At 41.0% G+C, this 20,271-nt stretch overlaps 1 protein-coding gene and 2 long non-coding RNA genes across 3 annotated transcripts in view; 1 reads left to right on the top strand and 2 right to left on the bottom strand.

Moving 5' to 3' along the window:
* Positions 1-3,527, bottom strand: part of TNKS2 (tankyrase 2) — a 51,013-nt gene extending 47,486 nt beyond the window's left edge. The window contains exon 1 of the mRNA XM_032445282.1: positions 3,482-3,527. Within this exon, the coding sequence (XP_032301173.1) occupies positions 3,482-3,512 (31 nt within the window). The 5' untranslated portion in view covers positions 3,513-3,527. The remainder of the gene's footprint in view (positions 1-3,481) is intronic.
* On the top strand, positions 1,474-20,004 carry LOC116653587. Its single transcript, XR_004307691.1, has 2 exons — positions 1,474-1,781; positions 19,200-20,004. It is a non-coding gene; the product is annotated as an uncharacterized LOC116653587 (long non-coding RNA).
* On the bottom strand, positions 12,177-17,342 carry LOC107315929. Its single transcript, XR_004307690.1, has 3 exons — positions 17,252-17,342; positions 16,292-16,327; positions 12,177-12,693 (listed from the first exon to the last, which is right to left on the bottom strand). It is a non-coding gene; the product is annotated as an uncharacterized LOC107315929 (long non-coding RNA).
* Positions 20,005-20,271: the final 267 nt, after the last annotated feature.

Raw genomic sequence — 20,271 nt, 5'->3', positions numbered from 1 at the left:
CTAAGTCTACAAAGGAGTCTGACACATCCCTGCTTCTGCTAGGTGCCAATTCAGACCAGCACAGAGCTGGAACAGCCCAGCCAGCACTGGTCATACACCAGATACATGGGATTTCCTAACTCATTAAGAATATTCAGTGACAAGATGCAATCTAGTTCAATTCATACAAAGTCAGCAAGAGAGCTGGTTTTAATTATGAAAAAGCAGTTCCAAAAAGACAAGAGACAGCTTTAACAGCAAGTTTCTGAATGGGGGGAGTGAGCATAGGGTTTCCACATTACAAAGCCTGCAGTGGATGCAGAACTCTGTCCATCTACCAGCCTTAAGCTCTACTAAAACAAAATAGTGCTTTATAAATAACTCGTCGTCTTTCTGTGCTGGAGCTCTTGGGCCATGACACATACCGCACCACCCTGCTCTTGGATAAAAAGTGAACTAGTGAGAGATTTGTAACAAATGGCTCCAAGGCTCCTCTGTCTCAATGTGGGACTGCACTCAAGCAAAACAAAAGCAAAGCCACTGGGTAGAGCAGAAGCCTTCTGCTATGAGGAAAAGCAGCACTTCTTGTCCTCCAGCCAGTTTTGTGACCAGCCGTCACAACTCAAAATGCTTACTTGTTCTTCTCTTGACTGAGACATAAATCACCGTAAAATACCAGAAAAGAGTTTCTTTTAAACAAGGTTTAGCTTTAAAACAACTTCTGTGTAAAGATGCCTTGCGAGATCATATTTGCCCAGCGGACAGGCAGTGCTTTTGCTGCATCTCAACATTTCCTGAGAACATAATTAGAATTTACACAGGCAATTAATGAATGTTATCTTCTTTAATTATACCTAAATGAATTACCGTAATTTATATGGTGTATTTGGTAAATTAATGGCTATATGGTAAATTTTAAGGTAATTATATATATAAAAAGCATAAATTGTTATCCCTTTCAGACAGTTATAAGCTTTAAAATGAAACATTGTAAAGAGCAAAAGGTTTCAGTGAGGCCAAAATAAAAATGAGGTAAGGCTGCCCTCAATCTTCTCTTGAGATTTCTCTCCTCCTATTTCAAGAATCAGCTGTACTGTAGCCATTCCCTGACTGGTATTTGCTTAATCTGCTCTTACAGCCCTCCAATGATGGAGGCTTCACATCTTTCTAATTATTCTTTTCTTATCTTAAAAGAGGCTCCTAAGGCCATAGCCTAATTAAAATTGAGCTCCTGATTACTTGTATTCTACATAGACAAGAAGAGGAAACTACTGCTGTCTTTTTGCAGTAGCCTGTAAGTTCTTGAGAATGAGTAACAGTTTTCTTTCCTCTCCCCACTTCCCTTCTCTAGAATAAGTTTCATTTCATGAAAAAATTGAGTATTTCATTTTATAATCTACATTTGGATAGGAACCTGCCTGACTTTTGGACCTTCCTTAAGGCAGAAATATCACTGTCAGTTAGCTCTGGTGAAAGTCTGGCTGCGTGGTCCTCAGTTTCAGCAGTGAAAATATAGTGCTGCCTGGAACCCATCTATTCATTGCTCAACTGACTTCACAAATCCTGTGCAGTAAGACTTGGGAACATACATCACTTCTGCAGCGCTTGACAGACCATCCCTGAAGCCTATGACAGCTGGGCAGATTGAATCAGTGATACAGTTGACTGGGCATTTTATTTAAGGATGTCATAATCTCCATTAAAAACATTCATCTTTTTGTGCACCTCTTCCCTGTGTTACAGACTGTTTCTAACTCTCCAGTCTCTCTGCTCATCTCCCTTCTGGATCAGTCACCAAAATGGTAAGCCTTCATGTTTTCTGTGCCAAGAATGGCATTGTTTGCTTTCGGGAGAAAGTTCATGCCAAATAGGTAAACTGACTTCTATTTATGCAATGTTTGCTGCAAGTGGCCCAATGAGTAATGTATAAAATACCATGGTTAATTATGCTGAGGCAAAGCAGGAGTGCAGCACTGGGGTCCAACTTTGCAATATGCTAAGCACTGAAAGCAGAGTAATCTACTTGCACGTGCATTAAATCCTCAGCTTACTTTGATCACAGTGGAACATATGAGGCTCAGGATAGGGCTTTCTAACAGGAAGGTTACGGTTACAAGAGGTTAGTCAGGAACCAGAGCTGATTCAGGAGAAAGTAACCAGTACTTAAATAAACACCAGAAAGTAGAAGTCTGTAACAGAAAAAGTTGGTCTACAGTTTACTATACTATAAAAAAATCAATAAATGAGGATGAGTAAAACCCTTTGAGAAACTAAATCAATTACTTCAAAAGGGTTACTGGAGAAATGCTTTTGCTTTCTCTTCATGGTTCAGGCCACTGTAGCGTTTCAGATGCTGTCAGCCCTGAAGCATTTTGCACCTTGCACTGGAACACGACAGTGGTACTTCTACATTCTCAGTGGGAATAGAACCTACACGGCAATTCCCCTCTCCTGCTACACACCACACACCTGTTGCCATAGGCAAGCTCCTCTTCCCCCAGTTACAGCTATAGTTAACCACGAGGTCAATTCCAGGACACAGCAATGTCAAGAGCAAATAGCTGCTTTTTTTTTTTTTTAAAATAACATGTCTTACTGATCCTCCTTTGAGAAAATGTCTTTTAAAATAGAGGGAGAATTTATAACGCACAGCAAGTGTCATCAACCAGAATAAAGGAAAGTTCAGGGGTAAAGGCTTTTCATTTTTAAATGTTAGTTTTAAAGTTTTTTCTTTGCAAGATCCTTTTGTCTCCTGCCTTCCCACTCTCAATCTCCCTACAGTTTCCTTGGCCTCAGAAGAGCAGGCTAATGTGCCTGGAACTAATTCAATGTATAACCAGGAGACAGGCTCTGAAAGCATCCAGCTACTTTACAGTTAGAAAACAAATATTTATGCAGAAATACAAAAACAGCAAAACTGAAACAAACAAAAAAACAGCTCTATTCCTCAACTAATTACATACCTCATTACAGTTGGGTCAGGTCAAGTCAAGATACATTACACAGACCTCTTTGACTTTGCTGTGACCTCTGAAGTGAACCCACTGATCTTGGGAGAGCGGCTCAGCCCATCACTGCTCTGAACAGCCATAGCCACTGATTGATCCATCCCTCCCATTTGTTGAGGACACACACCGCAAGAACAGGCAGGAGCTGCAGAGTTCAGTGGTTACAACTAAAGGTAATTCTGCGTTCAGGTGACAATCAGATACTGAATATCAATACCCTTCAAACACTCCATCTAGCATAGCAAAGGTGAGGGACACAAAAGCTTGTCAAATATTCTGCCCAATTTCATTGTTCCCTTGAAAGAATTCCAGCATCCTTTTGCCCTCAAAGATGCATAATCAAGACCAGCACACGATCTCCCTGACTCTAGCTACTACCTCTGAACCACAGCGGTAAAACCATTTATGTTTTGCTCTGCATAGGAAAGTCAGGAACCACTAACTTCCAAGCCATTTTCTCTAGCCCTTGAGTTTCAGGCTATAGCCTTTCTTACCTGGTGTTGTCTTCTGGAGGACTGTGAGCATCCAAATTGCTGGACTGTGTCACTTTCAGAGGTCTGTCATCAACTCCCTCAGGAAGGATAGTAGGGCAGATGTGTAATCCCACCACAGAGGAACCATCTGCTGGTGGAAAGGAGACCCAGAAATTAAGCTGACAGAAATTAGGACTCCCCGTAGGTCTTCAGAACAAGAGCCAAAAAAACCACTGCCACCAGTAGATGAAAATGATGCATAAGGGATAGGTGTTACTGCTGAAGTTAGTCTTCTGTGGGCCTTCTGTCAGCCTGGGAATGATGGGTTAGTGCTAAGTCCTGCATTAGCAGCAGCTGAGAAAACAGGAGTAACAAATGCTGATTGTATGGCACACATGGTAATTATCTGCTGAATAACTGTATGGCATTTATAGGCCTCCAAATCAAACCTCTCCTCTGCTGAGAAAAATAACAGGGAGGTTTCATAGGCCCTTATCTCAGCACTCTAGCTGCACTGGGACCATTGAAACTGTAAGTCCAAGGCACCAGTGGAGAAATCAGCAGAGAAAATGCTGATTTTGATTGATGGATATCTTAGAGATGTCCCAGTAGCACTTGCTGCCCTTGCTTGTAGAAAACGAACAAGGTAGATGAAAACCCATCCTCTAAAAAAAATGCTTAATTCATACCTTTGCTTGCAGAAGACAAGAGACTGGCAGAGTGATATTCACTTCCCACTCATGGCAGCTTGGATGTTAATGGGCAAGAGCTTGTAGGAAATCCCTGGGACAGCACTGAGAGCAGCACAGATCTTGTTAGAGAATGCAAGAGTCAGTGCAGGTGTGAGGTGTTCCTATGTACCTACAGATCACATTCTGTCAGAAAAGTGAGCAATGGGGCACCATGCATGGAAACAGAGCCTCCATTCCAAGTTCCACATGCAGCTTGACCAAAGAGCCTAATTTGGTCAAGTTGCAGCTAGAACTACCAGCTACAATGAAAAATTCTCATTGCCTTGTTTTATCTGGCACAGAAGCCTACTGGAGCATTTCAAGAGAAAAGGGGAAAGTACTTTTATCTGTAGTCCTTTTGGCCAAAAAAAAGGACTAGATTATAGATTGATGGTTAACTGCACTCCTTAACAGTCAAAACAGTTTGACAAAAGAAAGTAAAATAACAGGTATTCACTGGATCATTCTGAAGCACAAAGCTAAGATTCTAAAAAACTACTGAGAGAATGGGAAGTGCATTTTCTCTGCTCCTAAAGCAACATCATTAACAGCTCCTGCTGTCACTTTCTGAATGGCTGATGGATACTTTCCAGACACCATTCTACCGGTTTTCAATTTCCTCTTTTTTTACCGAGTGTTTTTTAAACCCTCCAGGCAAAGCTGTACTTTCAGAAATGCTCTCCCATCCCACTTTTGGAGCTCTGCTCAGACAGCAGGGCTACCACCTGTCCTGCGAGACTGAAAACCAGAATGAATTCCTAATATTTTACCTTTATTTTCATAGCGCTCTCTTGGTAAATAGAGCAGTGTAGTTCACAGGCACAGAACCCATGGTTTAGGTACCAGAAGTACATTTGTCTCAGGTTTGAAATAATTTTGAGACAGCAATGGCTGTATTTCATTGATGGTTTCAGTTTTTGTCAGAGCTGTTTCTTGCTTTTCCTTCTCTGAGTCACAAGTCTGTGCATGACAGCAAGGGATCCTCTGCAGCATTTTGTGTATCTGTGCTCCTTTGCACAGTTGTTTGCAACATATTCTTTTCAATTATTTTTTCAAATCACAGCCTCCTGCAGCTCATCGTTGATGCTGCTGTAAGTCTGCCTGTTCTGGGACTACACAGAAGGCTTGGTCTGACACTGCTGGAGAGCCCACTGCAGGGTGGTTCCTCTTGAACCACTGCCAGCCATGCAGGAGGGACTCCAGCCATTCTGTTCAAGCATCTTCCCTAAGCTGTTGTTCTCCAAAGGGCATTCCTTTTCGACACTATAAGCCCACATGGTTTCCCTGGACAGCATGGGTTTCCTTCCACATAACAGTTCAAATTGTCTCCATCCTTCAGTAAACTGGGTTTGTGTGTGACTGCCTCTCTAAGTGACAAGCTGTACAACAGGGAAAAAGAATGTGGACTGGAGTCCCTGGATGTCTTCCACCATCCGGACCTTAACACTTGCCATGAGTTCCTTGCTTCCCACGCTGGCTGCCAAGCACCAGACAAGAGTTAGGGGATGGCTGGGTCAGTGAGGGCTGTACTGAAGCCCCGTCTGCTAAAGGAAATGTTCCTCTGCTCTAACGACATACTGAAATAGTTGTGCTGACAGCATCTGCTTCCTCTTAAACAGCTATTTTACTCCTACATTTGACAGATGGACCAGTGACGGGGAGATGAGTGCTGAAAGCCTCCGGCTAATTTTACTGATTTGGAAACATAACTGAGAAATACATGTATTTTTATCCCTCCCTATTTTCACAGAGTTTTTACTCCTTTCATTCAGCAAATGCCAGAGCTACAAATCAGATTTAAATTTAATTTAGCAAGAAATGGAGTAGAAGGTGGAGACGTGAAGGTTTGGCTGATCTAAAACAACTGTTTGGCCAACCTAAACCATTTCACCCATCCTCACATTTTTGCAGGCCAGGTGAATATTTCAAACATAATTAGCAAATATGTTTTCAGTACAGAGACTGCTTCTGGAGCAGGAGGACCCACTTTTGATTTTCATGCCTGAACTAACCAGCTGGATTGCCTACCTTACTTCAGATGTGTCCAAATACAGAGGCTGCTCTGAAATTAATGCTACCTATTTTATCATGTTGGCCTACAATGTCAGAGGTGGATGCTGGTGGTATGGCAGTAGAAGTGAACCTTTCTGACACTATTCCTTTACATGTTGTTGCCATGTGACAGATGGCAGCAGACAAGCAGTCCGACACAATGGTAGATGACATGAAAGTGTGTGTGAAACAAGGGTTTGTCACTGAATTCCTCCAAGTGGAAAAAATGGTACCCAGTGACATTCACCATAGCAGTTCTGCCACCTTTCTTGCTTCCATTCTTGAGCACTGCACGATATTTCCCTTACACTTCCTGAATTCTCGAACTTGCAGCAGAGCTGTTCTCACCTTACATCCTGCCTGAAATGCATAGGCTGTATGTGCTGCTGTGAGTCAGCAGTAATTATACTCCATCTGTTGGAAAGATGCTAGGGATGGAGTTGAAGGTGATTCAGCAAAACACTTCATTAGCAATATCATACCGGCAGTCATCACACCTTAGTCATCAGCTCCAGGCTGCACAATCAGAGGCCATAGTGTAATAGAGCTGTCCCTAAAGGCTTTCTGTAGTAGCCTGAAATATGCTACCCCTTAATACTTACAGACTGCAAATCAAAACACTAAAAAATGGCAAAGTTGATGCCTAAATGCTGTGAGCAATTTCACATTTGCCTATCCTGTCAACCATTCTTCTCTCAGTTCTCAAAAAACACAGCACTGAAATCAAAAATCAGTTTATTCTGATGAGTCAGTGCTCATAGTATTATCCTGGCACACTGAGATACTAGCAATTAAACCTCATTCTCCAGTTGTTCTGCATTTCTAATCACTGCCAGTTCTCATGTGTTTCTGGCTTATTACTTGCTCAGGAGACAGAGGCAGATGGCCAAGAAGGTATCAGAGTCATGCCGTGCTGAAGTCGGTCTAACTGCAGTTAAAATCTGCCATCTGAACAAAACAGACTGAACATATAAAGCGAGTCCACTGTGGGGTTAAAGCTGCCACATCTATTAAAACAAGAGCAAAACTGCACTGGATACCAGTATTGTAAAAGGAACCAGCATAGCTAATTGTGTGGTTGGTTTAGTTGATGTTTGTTATAAATTACAGTAATTAGCAACGTAAACCAAAGTCAAAGACTGTTATTCCAAGATTTAACTGCTTTTAATTTCTTTTTAAACCGGTATGGAGGTGGGTAGCTATTTATGAGGCTGAGGGCAGAACACTACTGTGTGCACAGGGAGGCTGTTCTGCTGTACGTGGGTACACTGACCTGCTCTGCCCATGCCTCACCTGGCCCACCTTCCACAACAAAGCCTACTGATTGTGCAATATTTTGTATGGGCAAATCAGTTAAGAGCCAGCATGAAACCAGGAAACCCATTCCAGTTTGTTGTCTGTTTAAAGAATGAGATGCTCAACACCTTTTGCCTATCAAGCATTTTACAGCAATGACATACTGTCCTCTCACTGCTTTATAAGGCCAAGTGGATAATCTTTCCTTATCTCCTAAATATGTTTGATGTAACACCCTGAACAACACTCACAGCAGCTAATAAGGACAGCATTTTTTATGGATGTTCTAATTCTGCAGAATTGCAATTTATTATTTGTTTACTTAGTTTAAAGATGATACATTGTGCAAATACCTTCTTTAATGCTGACAGTTTTGTAAAGGCCTGTGAAAAAGGAAGTGTTGGATTTTTAGTGTAAACTGAAGAGACCATCTGAATGCTGAACAGGGAAAGAAAGGAGCACAATACCTGCAGTGACTGTGCTGAGGAAGTCGAATGGGACAGCAGATCTGATGCCTCCTGAGCTTATATCTGCGTCATGAGAGTCAGCTCATGCTTTGTTAAAGGCATTTCAAATCTGTCTCTGTAAATTCTACATGGTTATGGAAACTGTTCAAGTTATCCAGTGTGAAAATGTGTCATGTTTTGCTCCTCTCAGTAACTTATTTAGTACTTTACTTAATTTAACCTTTAAAAAAAAATCACTCAATGCAACACTGCCAAATGCCTCTATGCTTTTGTTTTAAGTATTCACCTGACTGGCCTCATCCTATAAGCACATATATTTCTATATTAAATTGTCACTGGGTAACATGCAGAAGTAATTCCTGAAGCAATCCCAGGCTAATGTATTCCTCCATTCAACTGGAACAGAAATGAGTTTGAAGTAGGTACATGGTTGCTGGAGTTTTTCCCAACTGTTGTACTTCTGGACCCATATAGTCCCATAATTTTAAACAATTGGTAAGTATTAACAATGAAGCTGCAGTTGCTGTGGATTACACCTGCCTGCAGAACTAAGCAGCAGCTACATAAATTAGGAGCAGAGAGATTTTGATACTAAAACTCGTTTCTGGAGCTGGACCTCGGTGCAGTGAAGCTCCCAATAGATCTCAACAAGAGATCTGTCATTTGACCTGTGGTTGGACCTCTTCATTTTCAAAATGTGAATTGATAATAAGATTACTGTATACCTCAGATAATACTTGAGGTAGCAGCTAAAGAGATAGAGGTGATTCATAGATAACTTGTATGTACTCAGAGGATACTGATTTCCATGGAGAAAATGGCAAAATTGCTCTCTGAAATGCAAACAGATGATTTCCTTAAACAGTTCTTAAACAGTACAGAGATCTTAAATAGTTGTTCAATGTAAAAAGATGTTTTGTTCAAGTATGTATAATTTCAGCGACTATTTAACAGTGACCAGAATAGAATCGACAGCTTAACACTTATTCAAGTCAAATACCTTGTTATAAATATAGTCAAGATACTACAAAAGCAGTTTCTCTAATAAGAAGCAAAACGTAGCCATATATTATCCTGATTGTGGTGATACTGATGTAGCAAAATACTTATTCACAAACTCACTTCCCTGAGTAGTACCATAAGGACACACCTATGAAATTTCCAGGAGGATCCCACAGGAGCCCTACACTTCATTATGAAGCAATGTCCCAGCTTCATTTTCAGTGAATGGTGTTTGCTTTCTAATTTAAAAATGGGGCATAATCTAAAAGGTATATAAGCTCACCCAGCTCTAATGCCTATATTATAGAGCTCACAATAGAAAATGTTTTATGCTCACCTCAGACAGCTCTACCTACTTTCATGAAGCTCTTCCTCTTCTCTATAGGGATCTGATATCAAAGGTGAACACACTCAGAATCTTCTTATAGACTAATGGAAGTGTTTTTTATTATGATTATTTTACTTTCTCTATGTTATCCCCTCCCCTTATTCTTATGCTGGATAATTGAGCACCAAGCTTACAAGAACTGGAGATTATGAGGAAGAAATATCTCTGTCTGTACCCTGCAGAGCTTCCCAGCAGTTTTCAGGGGGGCTGAAGAGAGATAGGCATAGACTATATCAGCACTGTGCCTTCCAGATTTGTCCCCGGTATAAGAACTCAGATAGGTGAGAAACTGCTTTGAGCAGCAGAGTAGGCTGCTCTGAAGTTGGTGCATAAAGCACTCTGGGGATGTTTTGGACCTTCTAGCCTGTCCTCTAGACCTTTCCTAACTCAGCCAGAACCCCAGCCTTACTCAGGCTGGGCTTACACAGTAGAGCACATCAGCTGAAAGTATTATGCACCGTTGCTATGCAAGGCTGCCCAGAGTTCACAAATAGAGAAGGAAGTGGGGTGCAGGCCTTTTGCCAGGTCCCTTTATAGCACAAAAAACACGAGCATCCAAAATATGTGGGGTCAGGTTGTGGGTTTGAAAGTAGAGATATGAAGAGCAAGAAGAGCAACTACAGTTTGCAAAGTCAGAAGGCAAATACATTTCTAGCTGTAAATCTTGTCAAAACGATGGGCTTGAGGCCTTGCAGCCTGCCCTTTGTGCTCTCAGAATTGCTGAGAAGAGTTTTCAACAAACCTGACCCAAAAACACCACCAACACAGTTTAAGAGCTGAGATGAATTATCAGAGGTGTCAGACACCTTGCCTACCTCCAGCCCAGGAGCTGAGCTCAGTGGGAGGTTTCCTTGCTGGAGCTGCATTAGAAACACTCTGTCCTCAGCTTCACATCCATGAGGAGACGGGACTCCACATATCCCATGTCAGAGCTCAACCTCACAATCCCATTCCTAGTGCTGGCAGGCATCCTTTCGTTTGGCTAACAGGTGACTTGATTTCTACCTGCAAACCATCTGCCTTGGGATAGTGCTACCTGGAAGACCTCAGAGAGCAAAACCTGCACTAAATGGACTAGGCTGCCATCTTTCTTCACCATATCAAGCCCAGCTGCATACAGACTACCCACCCTAGGTAACTATCTCATCATCACAAGTTAGTGTTGCTCAGCTCAGATGAAAAAGCTGTCAGTTGAGCAGACTGAGTCTGGGAATAAGTTGTCAGTGAAAGTCACAGACCTTTTTTGCAGGAGACTGTAACACATAGAAGTCATTAGTAAATTTCTGTGGGAAGGCAGAATTTTGGAATCCACCATAGACAGTGTGTGAGCTCTGGTTCTCCTCTATGCTCCTCTTCTGAAAAAACACCCTGAGCATCCCTAACATCACTACACAAATCTCCAATCTCCAAGTTCAATGAATCCCAGATGTACCACTTTGGTGTTCTGCTTTGTTGCTTTTATTAAGGGAATGAACTCCTGTGAATGCTACTCTACTAGAAACATTTACTCTCTGGAAATTTGAGAAATATCCTGTGAGACAGCAGCATTCAGTGAATTGTGTTGGTATGACTTGTTTCTTGAGAAACATTTCTCTGGGTAGTTCCCTTAAGAATTCATTATTGTCACGTCCCACTTGTAGGCGGAGGGAAGGGGTGAACAGGTTGCAGTACTGGCTTGAATTTATCCCATATAGACCAGATATATTTAGAAAAGTCACAGTCTCAAGAATACAGTGCCATCATTGATTTATGTGCAGAGCAGTAGCAAATGAGCAATGAAGTTAAAAACTATTAGGAGCAGGCTAGCAGATGGGAAAAGTACCAAAATAAACATTCTGATAAAAACACAGATTCAGCGAACCAACAAACCCAATGCTTTCTCAGGAGTTTGGGTTTATCTGGGCTAACTAAGTAAATTTGCTAAGACTGTTGTTAAACTATTATTATACAGAGGCACAGAACACGACCAAGGTCAATTCAGCTTAATTTGGATATCAGAATATCAGGAAGAAAATACCAGTCTTACTGTAGATCAGTCACTGCCCTTATCAAAAAAAATGTGAAAGTCCTTCTAAAAGAGCAGCCCTTTCCCAAAACCTGTGTCAATAAAACTAGATGCAGTATTGGTATTTGGGTATCCAGAGCCCTCAGCTGCTACTCCTCCCACTGAGCCTTGTAATTCTCTGTGAAATTGCTTCAAATATCAGGAATTTCCTCCCCCATCAAAAAAAAAAAAAAAAAAAAAAGAGTAATGCAAGTGTATAAGATGTTCTGCCATCTTAACATTACATGGAAAGTAAATTCTCATTAACAAGATTTTCAGTCAACCTGATTCGCATCTTCTACTGCAGGACAGGAGATGTTAGATAAATAATACTGGTGTTTGGGGGAACTTACAAGCAGATTTATTTAGGAACAAATGCTGTGTGCTGTACACACATGCATAACCAAGCTGTGAGCTTGATTATGGGAGACTGTACAGCAGTTCTCTCAAACATGTATTTATTGCTTAGGGCTGTCTCAGTCTATCAAATTAATATTTTCTAAGTTAAGATGTGTTTATATAAAGTGAAACTAGTGTCTAAGGTACTTTTTATGTTCTATCTGGTATAAATACTTATTGTAACACTAGAATGCTAATGCTAAAAGTGATTTATATAAACTGCACAATTATTTAACATAGCTCCCAAGAGCTTCAGTGATAAATATTCAGGTTTGTTTTTTAAAAGGGAAACAGATGCAACATTGAAACCCATTGAAACAGTGCTACAATGCTGGCTAATAAACAAAAGGCAAAATGTTCTTATTTAATACTGAATCTGCTTCTTGAACATTGCCTATTTGCATTCAGTTGCAGTGGGAAGACATCACCATGAATATGGCAAGTGTTCCAAAACATTTGGAGAAACAATAGATTTCCACAGGACGTATTATAGTTAAAGAGCATCTGTTATGGCATAGCTGTCTCTGAAAACACAGACAAATAACTAAATAATGCACTTAGGTGTAAACAGCTTTCTTGCACAGAGCACTCTTTAAGTTCAGTGATCAGCTCTAGAACTGTCTGGGACTTTGTTTGTTTTCAGTTTTAAATCTTACAATTCATCATTCTAGAGTTTTTAAAACAGAGCTTTCCTGAGACAGATCATAACATCACTTAGGACTAGACTTGCTTACCACTGGCAAGGCTGGTGCTTCTGCAGCTGAACTTGTTGGCACTTTTTCCTGGGCATAATGTAGAGCTGTGAAAGGGGATAACATCTTCTGTTCTGCCAGTTGAAGGTTCTTGAATCAACACTGCAGGTATAAAACAAAGCAGGAACTTCATTTTACTTGGAATTAAAGTTTCCATGTCATACATCTACTGCATGTACTCTAACAAACAACACCTTGATATAGGCTCTTTGCTTCTAGTGGTATGCACCATACACACCAAGTGTGTGTAAGGCAAAAGGAACTCTAGCAGATCTCTAACAGGGAAAAGAGGGGCATGTGTTTTCTCTGAAGGATACTGAGTTCATTTTGCATTTCCCTCTGCTTCAAAATGCCATTGTTTTTGAATCTTTCTGAATTTTGTGACAGGAGACTGCACTGTACAGAGAATGGTAGGCTGCCTGAAATTGTCCGTACTTAGTAGGTGATCATGTCAGAATGTATAAAAGCACTATAGTTTGTTTTTCTTTCTAGTCTGTTTTTAAATGCCTTGGCAAGAACATGCTCCAGATACTCAGCAATAGCTTGTATGCCCTTATGGATGTGATTACACGTACACACGAATATGTCAAAACAGAAATACAGAATTACTGCTGTATGTGTGCAGCACTTGCAAACTACTCGGTTCAGTGCTTGTGTGGTAAAATTACACAGAAATGTCACCTGTCCCCCCTGCTTAATCACATCGCCTATGTGTAAGCAGTCTGTAAGCACATCAGTTTCACTATATGGGAAACACACCCTTCTTTATTCTCAGTTTATTAACTATACATTCATAAAGCACCCTGTAATTATTTAAAATTACGTATATTAAGCCATGTTGGGTAGGGCACGTCCAGGTAACAAACATAAGCACTGTAGTTTCTACAGCCCAAAAACTGAAATTTGCCTAGAAGTGGCCGTAACCATTGACTGGATGGGAGAGGGTGAGGGCTTCACAGAGCTGCCATAGAAAATGCTTTGCTCAGCCATGCCCAGAGTGCCTATCTCTTAATAAGTAATCCAGGATTGCTAAAATTAGCCTGGCAAATCTTTTCTTGTCTTTCTGCCTGGTGGATTTTTTTCCCCCCAAAAGTAAATTACTTTTGGCATTTTAATTCTTAGTCTCGTCATATTAGTAATGAAAGTGACTGCAGATCTTAGCTCACTTGAAACGTTACTGGTGACATGCACAGCTGTGTTTCACAGGTCTGTTTCTCAGTATACTGCTCATTATTTCTGAAGAAAGTTTGTTCCAGGATGTTTGGAAAAGCTATGAGCCTAATTGCCATTAACAAAATGACTGATAAATGAGTTGTGTGTTTTGCTGGAGTTGTGTAAAAGGTGTGTCTTTAATTACAGTTCAAACACTGTAAATCAAATGATTAGACTATAAATAAAAGACCCTGCAGCCGTCCAGATTCTGGTCTGCTATCAGTTACCGTTTTATCAAAGCCAAATGAATCCCACATGCTTCAGGTTCCCAAGATTCACTTTGTGCCATTTTCTGCAGACGGCAATTACAAACTGCACAGAGAATGTTGCCGAGCCTCTTAAACCTCAGTGATAAAATGAATTCCTGCTCATCACTCAGTATTCTCTTTGCAGCCACTGGATCTCGCCCAAATTTCTTTGTCCGTGTGCTGCTGCAATACCATTCCAGACTGAATCTGACCAGAAAGAACACTGCATTCTGCTCTTCCTCCTCTGGCAGAGGCTTTATGTACACAGCTAATTTGGTACACCCTTTGCTAACTTGCTGGATATTTGGGTTGCCATACAGTTTCCATGTGTTTCTGACTATATTAAACTTCTGCTTTTCTCCCTCTGATTTCTTGCAGCTTCTTTTACCACAAACTGCATTTCATATGTTTCTCTTTACTTAGTAGTTGACCCTGCCAAGAATTGCTGGTGTCACTGTGCTGCTGCACAGCTCTCTGTGAGGCTGCTTGTTATTAAGTGGATATTAGTCAGCCCTGGAGAGAAGGGCTGCATTGTGCTGCAGGTGAAGTTGAACCTTGACCAAATAAATAAAGCTCAATTTTGCCTTCTTTCAGAGATCAATTTATTTTTCTGCAGCCCGCAGCAGAACTAAATGAATCGAGTCTCAAAGCTGCCAGAAGACATGGAGAATTCTGGATTTATTTTTTGTACATGGACTGGCTCAGATTATTTACTTAAGGTGGGACAAATATCAGCAAATCTCTTATGAACCGCAGCAGAAAATTGTGCAACTACAGAGAAAGCACAACTAAGAAGCAGCTGTTACTGAGCTGACCATGGCCAGCACTGAGAGCAGGACTGAAATCTCCCTCCTGTGACATTGCAAAAGCAATTATGAAACAAAAAGCTAGTAGCTACTCAGGGAAATGGTAAAAATGGCAAATAAATCATTCAGGCCTGAATAAGACCCTTCTGTATTCTGGAGATCAATTCTTGCTGTTTCCTTGCACTCAGTCATATTCAGTCACTACTACTCTGGGTACAGTGCATTTTCTTTCTGCTCTTCTTTCATTTTATCCCTGTTCCTTAGTCACCAAAGATGTTACATAGAGCAACTGACTGTCTCAGTGGTCGTGCAGGCTTTGAGGAAACAAATCAGTGAGATAAGATGCAGATACTGAGCACCCCCTAACAACACTGGGACTTGTTCAATGACAGTGAATACACCATGAGTTTGCTGCCCCTCTTCCAGGCCAGAGCCATAAAAACTCTCTGAAATGTCCTCCCTGTTGTCACCTTCTGAGCTGCCATCCTTCCAGTAATTACTGCAAAGAAAAATTTATGTATGCCTGGTTAAAACACAGCAACAAGAGCTGCCCCTTAAGTCATGAGAACCAGCCCTGTACTCTAAAGAACACTTCTTTGCTGAGATACACTACTAATTGAAGTACATTACAGCAGATAATAAGGTCTTCCCTGACAGCTGGCTAAATTAGTACAGTTGCAGCACGTTGTATGAAGCCTTTATACTGACTACCAAGAAAGTTTCAGTTCCCTCATTTACTCAACATATAGCTGCCACCACAAAAACAAACTGCACACTGCTGCTTTTTGGACAGGAAAAAAAGAGTAGCCCCATTCCTTTCCATCAAATTCTGCTGGGGATTAAAAGCACAAGACAAGGCACCAACTACAGAACTGCAGTATCAGACAGCATGCCTCAAAACCCCAGTGAGCAGGCTTCAAGTTACCAATGGATCCTCCTTGGCACCAAGGAAGCACCAAGGAAGCCAACCCCTGAATCTTTAGAACGGCAGTCAAACTCAGTCAGGCACACAGGATGGCTAGAAGCAGTATCAGCACATTACCTGTGTCTGAATGAGATTCCTGTCTGTAAAGTCTCCCTTCTGTTTATGTCTGAATCAAAATATTTGGCTTTTTTGGACCCCATATGCTGCAATTCATGTATAAAAGTCCACATACAACTCATACAATTTTTTCAGGTAATACTTGCAAGCTTTGCTCAACCGTGAATCCGTGTGGGCTCTCTACTCTCTGAAGGTAATTCACCTCTAAGCACTTATTCTCAAGTGATATGATCCATTCCTTACATGACTATGATGGCCTTTGCAAGGATATTATCCATGCCATGCAGTGATATATATAGGTACAGACTGATATATGCTGAGAGGAAGTGCTGAAGTCTACATCTGCCTCCTGCAATAGAAGTAATTTGATCACATGGAGTGCATCTACTTACTCAGATCCAGTGTCAGAAGGATAACTCATGTCATCTCTGCAGAAGTAAAAATAAATAAGGTTCAGGTGGAGTTCAACGACCTATGGTTGCATATTAGCAGCTCGCAGTGTAGATGAGAGATACCTAACTTCTCCTGGGATAGGAGGCCCTTTAAAGGGCCTGATAGAAAATCAGTCAGGAAGGTGCAGTACATGGATGAAGAGTCACTTCAGTGATTCATACTTTGGTCATGACTTTAGTGGGCTTTTGTGAGCCACAGCTACAGCTTCTATCTTTTAGCAGGATTGCTTTGAGTCACTGGCCTGACTATTCGTGATCTACAGAGCTACGGAACCTGAACAAGTCTATAGAATAAATTGTTCCTGTTCATGTACTACATTATGAACTGCAAAGTGCAACTGTGGGTAGACTGTTAATTTGTTTCTATCTTAATCTCTCATATGAATAAGGAAGTTCTATTAATAAGTAGTAACCAACCATTTGCCAGATCTTGCAAGTAAAATCTACTCTTGCCTCTGTTAGAGAGAGAAGTAAAAAATAAGAATAGTGATCAGCTGCAAATTGCTATGAACTTCCAAATCTGACACAATTAAGACATTCAAACAGTACCCCTTCCTGTCTACCTCTTCCAACCCCTATGTTTTCCCTTGTTATACTGTGTGGGATTACTGCCTTCAGAGCAAGAGTGAATTCACTATGGTCTTCCACATAAACAAGTGATCTAAAGTTACTAAGAAAATTCACAATGAATGCTGAGAACTGATGAAGTGTCCAATCTACTGCTACGAATTAACCTATATGAACTGGCAAGATGAATGATTAATGTAATGCATATTTGCAAATGGAATTATGCTTTCCAAAATGGAAGCAGACAGCTTGTAACCACTTAAGAGGGAAGAAATGAGTTCTATAAATAATATGGGACCATAAGGAGTGATGAAAATGAATGTTTAAAGATACCTGGTGGTGGTCAGGGGGAGCAAAAGAGAATGAGCCACACTCCTCTCTGCGGTGGCAGGACACTGACAGGACAAGAAGCAAAGGGCAAATCCTGGAACACATAAAATTCCCTTTAAATATTAAAAATATATATATATATAAAATCCGAGACATACGTTTTTCCACCATACAGTAATCAAACAGTGGCCCTGAGAATTTTGGAGTCTCCACCCCTGGAGACATTCAAACCCAGCCTGGACACAGCCCTGGGCAACCTGCTTGGGGTGACCCTGCTTTGAGCACAGGACTTGGGTGAGGTCCCACTGTCCCCATCTGTCTGTGATCCCACGGTACAGTGACTGCAGCCTGTCAGTGCCCACATGGACATCATAAATATGAGAACAGGAGGACCATAACCTTATCTGTGTAGCAAGATCTGAATTGTTGGGACAATCTGCTAGAGCCAATTCTCCATTAACAACAATTTTAAAATGAAATTAGATTATATTCTAAACAGCACCATGTCACTGAAGTAGGAGCTAATTCAGGAAAGCCTCTAGTCTCAGCTGCAATATTTTTAAGTTAGGTTTCTTTTAACAAATGGTCTTTGGTTTATATTGCTGAATGAAGCCTATCATCTGGTCAATTGAAGTACCTTGGTGTACCTTCTAGGTTTTTATATAATTTTGGCCTCAGAAAACTGAAAAAACAAACAAACAAACAAAAAAACCCCAACAAAAACAAAACAACAAAAAACATATTTAAATAGCATTGTCACAGTGAGAAGGACCAGCTGACATAATAGCTCCATAGACCTGCCTTTTAATACATGAACACACATTTGAAAATGAAAATGCATTACAAAAGAGCCCAGTGCATCCCATATTTCTCCCTGGGGTGCCCTGCAGTACGTCTCTTCACAGGGAAAAGATCTCAGCTGATGCAACATCTAGGTTGTGGCTCTAAGAACTTTTTAAGAATGAAGAAAATATTTAATCTCATCAAGTATAACCATAACAGGGTTGCCAAACTTCAGTAATACTTGTAAATTTATGGAGAATATGCATGAAATCTCACCCCTTCTGACTACAGAGGATGACCATTTATCATGGGCAGGTTACCAAAACATTCAGAATGTGTTCAGCCCAGAACACAAAGGCACGTACACCTGAACAACATATTCTTTTTGCTCACTGTGTCACTGGGACAGCAGTCGGAGCATGCAGCGTTCTGCACATGATCAGAGTCCCTTGAGAAACCTGCTTTGGCTCAAATATTTGTTTTGTAGATCGTACAAAGACAGGCTGCTAAACGTCTGTGTGGCCTTTTTTTTCCCAGCTAGAGCATGCTGGCAGAAGCCACTCACATACATGATAGCGCTCAGGAACACGCATGCCCAAGTTTTTCAAAAAGATGAATATTCCATCTATTCCTCCCTTTGAGTCTGGTAGTTTTAAGGACTGAGGGCACTGCAGCTCCTCAGCATCTCCTGTGACACACCGGGGCAGCGGCAGCCACGTGGCACACCAAGGATAGTCACAGCCAGCCCAAATCCTTTCCAACACAAAGAGAACATGTTTAGAATAAATAACCTTCCCCTAGTAACAAAGTGATATGGTTCAGAAAATTACTGCCAAGGAAGGAAGACTGGAGATGTGAGGGAAAGATTTACAGAGTCACCTCTTCCCCTCCCTGGAAGCATTCATGGCCAGGCTGGATGGGGCTGTGAGCAATCTGGTCTTGTGGGAGGTGTCCCTGCCTACAGCAGGGGGTTTGGAACGAGATGATCTCAAAGGTCCCTTTCGACCCAAACCATTCTGATTCAATGAAATACATGCCATATAATTCTAAAATGAAGGAAAATTAACTGGCTAAACACACCAAGCACTTTTGACTGTATCAGCAGAATTTTAGAGCTGAGTTGAAGTGTCTTTCATGACAATAATAAATTTTTTTCTTTTCCCTTCAGCACATTATTCCTCTTGAAGAATATAGAAGGTGACACCTGTATTATACCCAACACTGTCCTTCCACTTGATCACGCTGCCCAGAAACCTGCACCCAGACAGACCACAGGCTTCCAGGACAGATCCGTCCCCATGAAGGGGCAGATGCCCACAGGAACAACCCCTGAATTGCTAATTTAAGGACTAAAAGAAGAAAAAAATTATTTCAAAAGTTTGCTGATTTGTTAAAACTCAATTGAAAAATTCCTAGTGAGCAGTGGCACAAACCCTCTTACAGCCCAAAGATGAAATAATTCCAGTTTAGTTAGTTAGTTAGTTATTCTATGAAAAAGCTGCACTCAAAACCCAGAGCACTGGGTCTATCTTGATCAACCTCAATGAATTTACTACCATGCAGGTGGCTAAAACCAAACATGGGTTAAGTGAGTTTAATACAGCAGAAAGAAACTTAAACACTAGTTAAAATGTAATTGCTGCCTTTTTTTCCTGTTTTACTACAAATCCTGAAGCCACTCCAAAATAAAGTAGGAGTTCTCTGTGCAAGTAACCTGATTTGAGCACAGGCAAAAGGTACCCCTTGAAGGACTGCCAAGACAAATGATCCTGTTTGATAACGTCTGCCTTGAACGTGATGAAATACGGCTCTTGAATCTGAGTCGCTGCATGTTTCTGTCCTTCTGTCTGTTTTAAAAAAATTCACAGAACTTCAGCCAGAAGTCTACCCCGATGGTATGTCTACAGTGTTGACATAGAGCAGGGATTGCCTAATGCCTTTTTATGTTTTACTAAATAAAGATATTTACTCTAGCATGATGTTAATGAATAACTGTCTGATGGGCTAAGTTGGAGATCTCAGGACGGAAGGGAGCTATCAAAAGCAGAATCTTCTCTCATTTAGTCGGCACTTCATGCCAAAATCAGTTTTTTGTTATTACCACTGCTCCAGCACTCTTACAATAAACTTATGAAGATTGCTTGCAAAAAATGATCAGATGTGCTCACTGGAGCTCATGTCCCTTTTCTCCCGCCCTCCTCAGTAAATAGTACAGTTGCTCACATAAGCATCTTACACTG

Source organism: Coturnix japonica, chromosome 6 (assembly GCF_001577835.2).
Source record: "Coturnix japonica isolate 7356 chromosome 6, Coturnix japonica 2.1, whole genome shotgun sequence".
Lineage (NCBI taxonomy): Eukaryota > Metazoa > Chordata > Aves > Galliformes > Phasianidae > Coturnix > Coturnix japonica.
The sequence above is the reverse complement of the archived record's forward strand: the minus strand, read 5'-3'. Positions and strand labels throughout refer to the sequence as shown.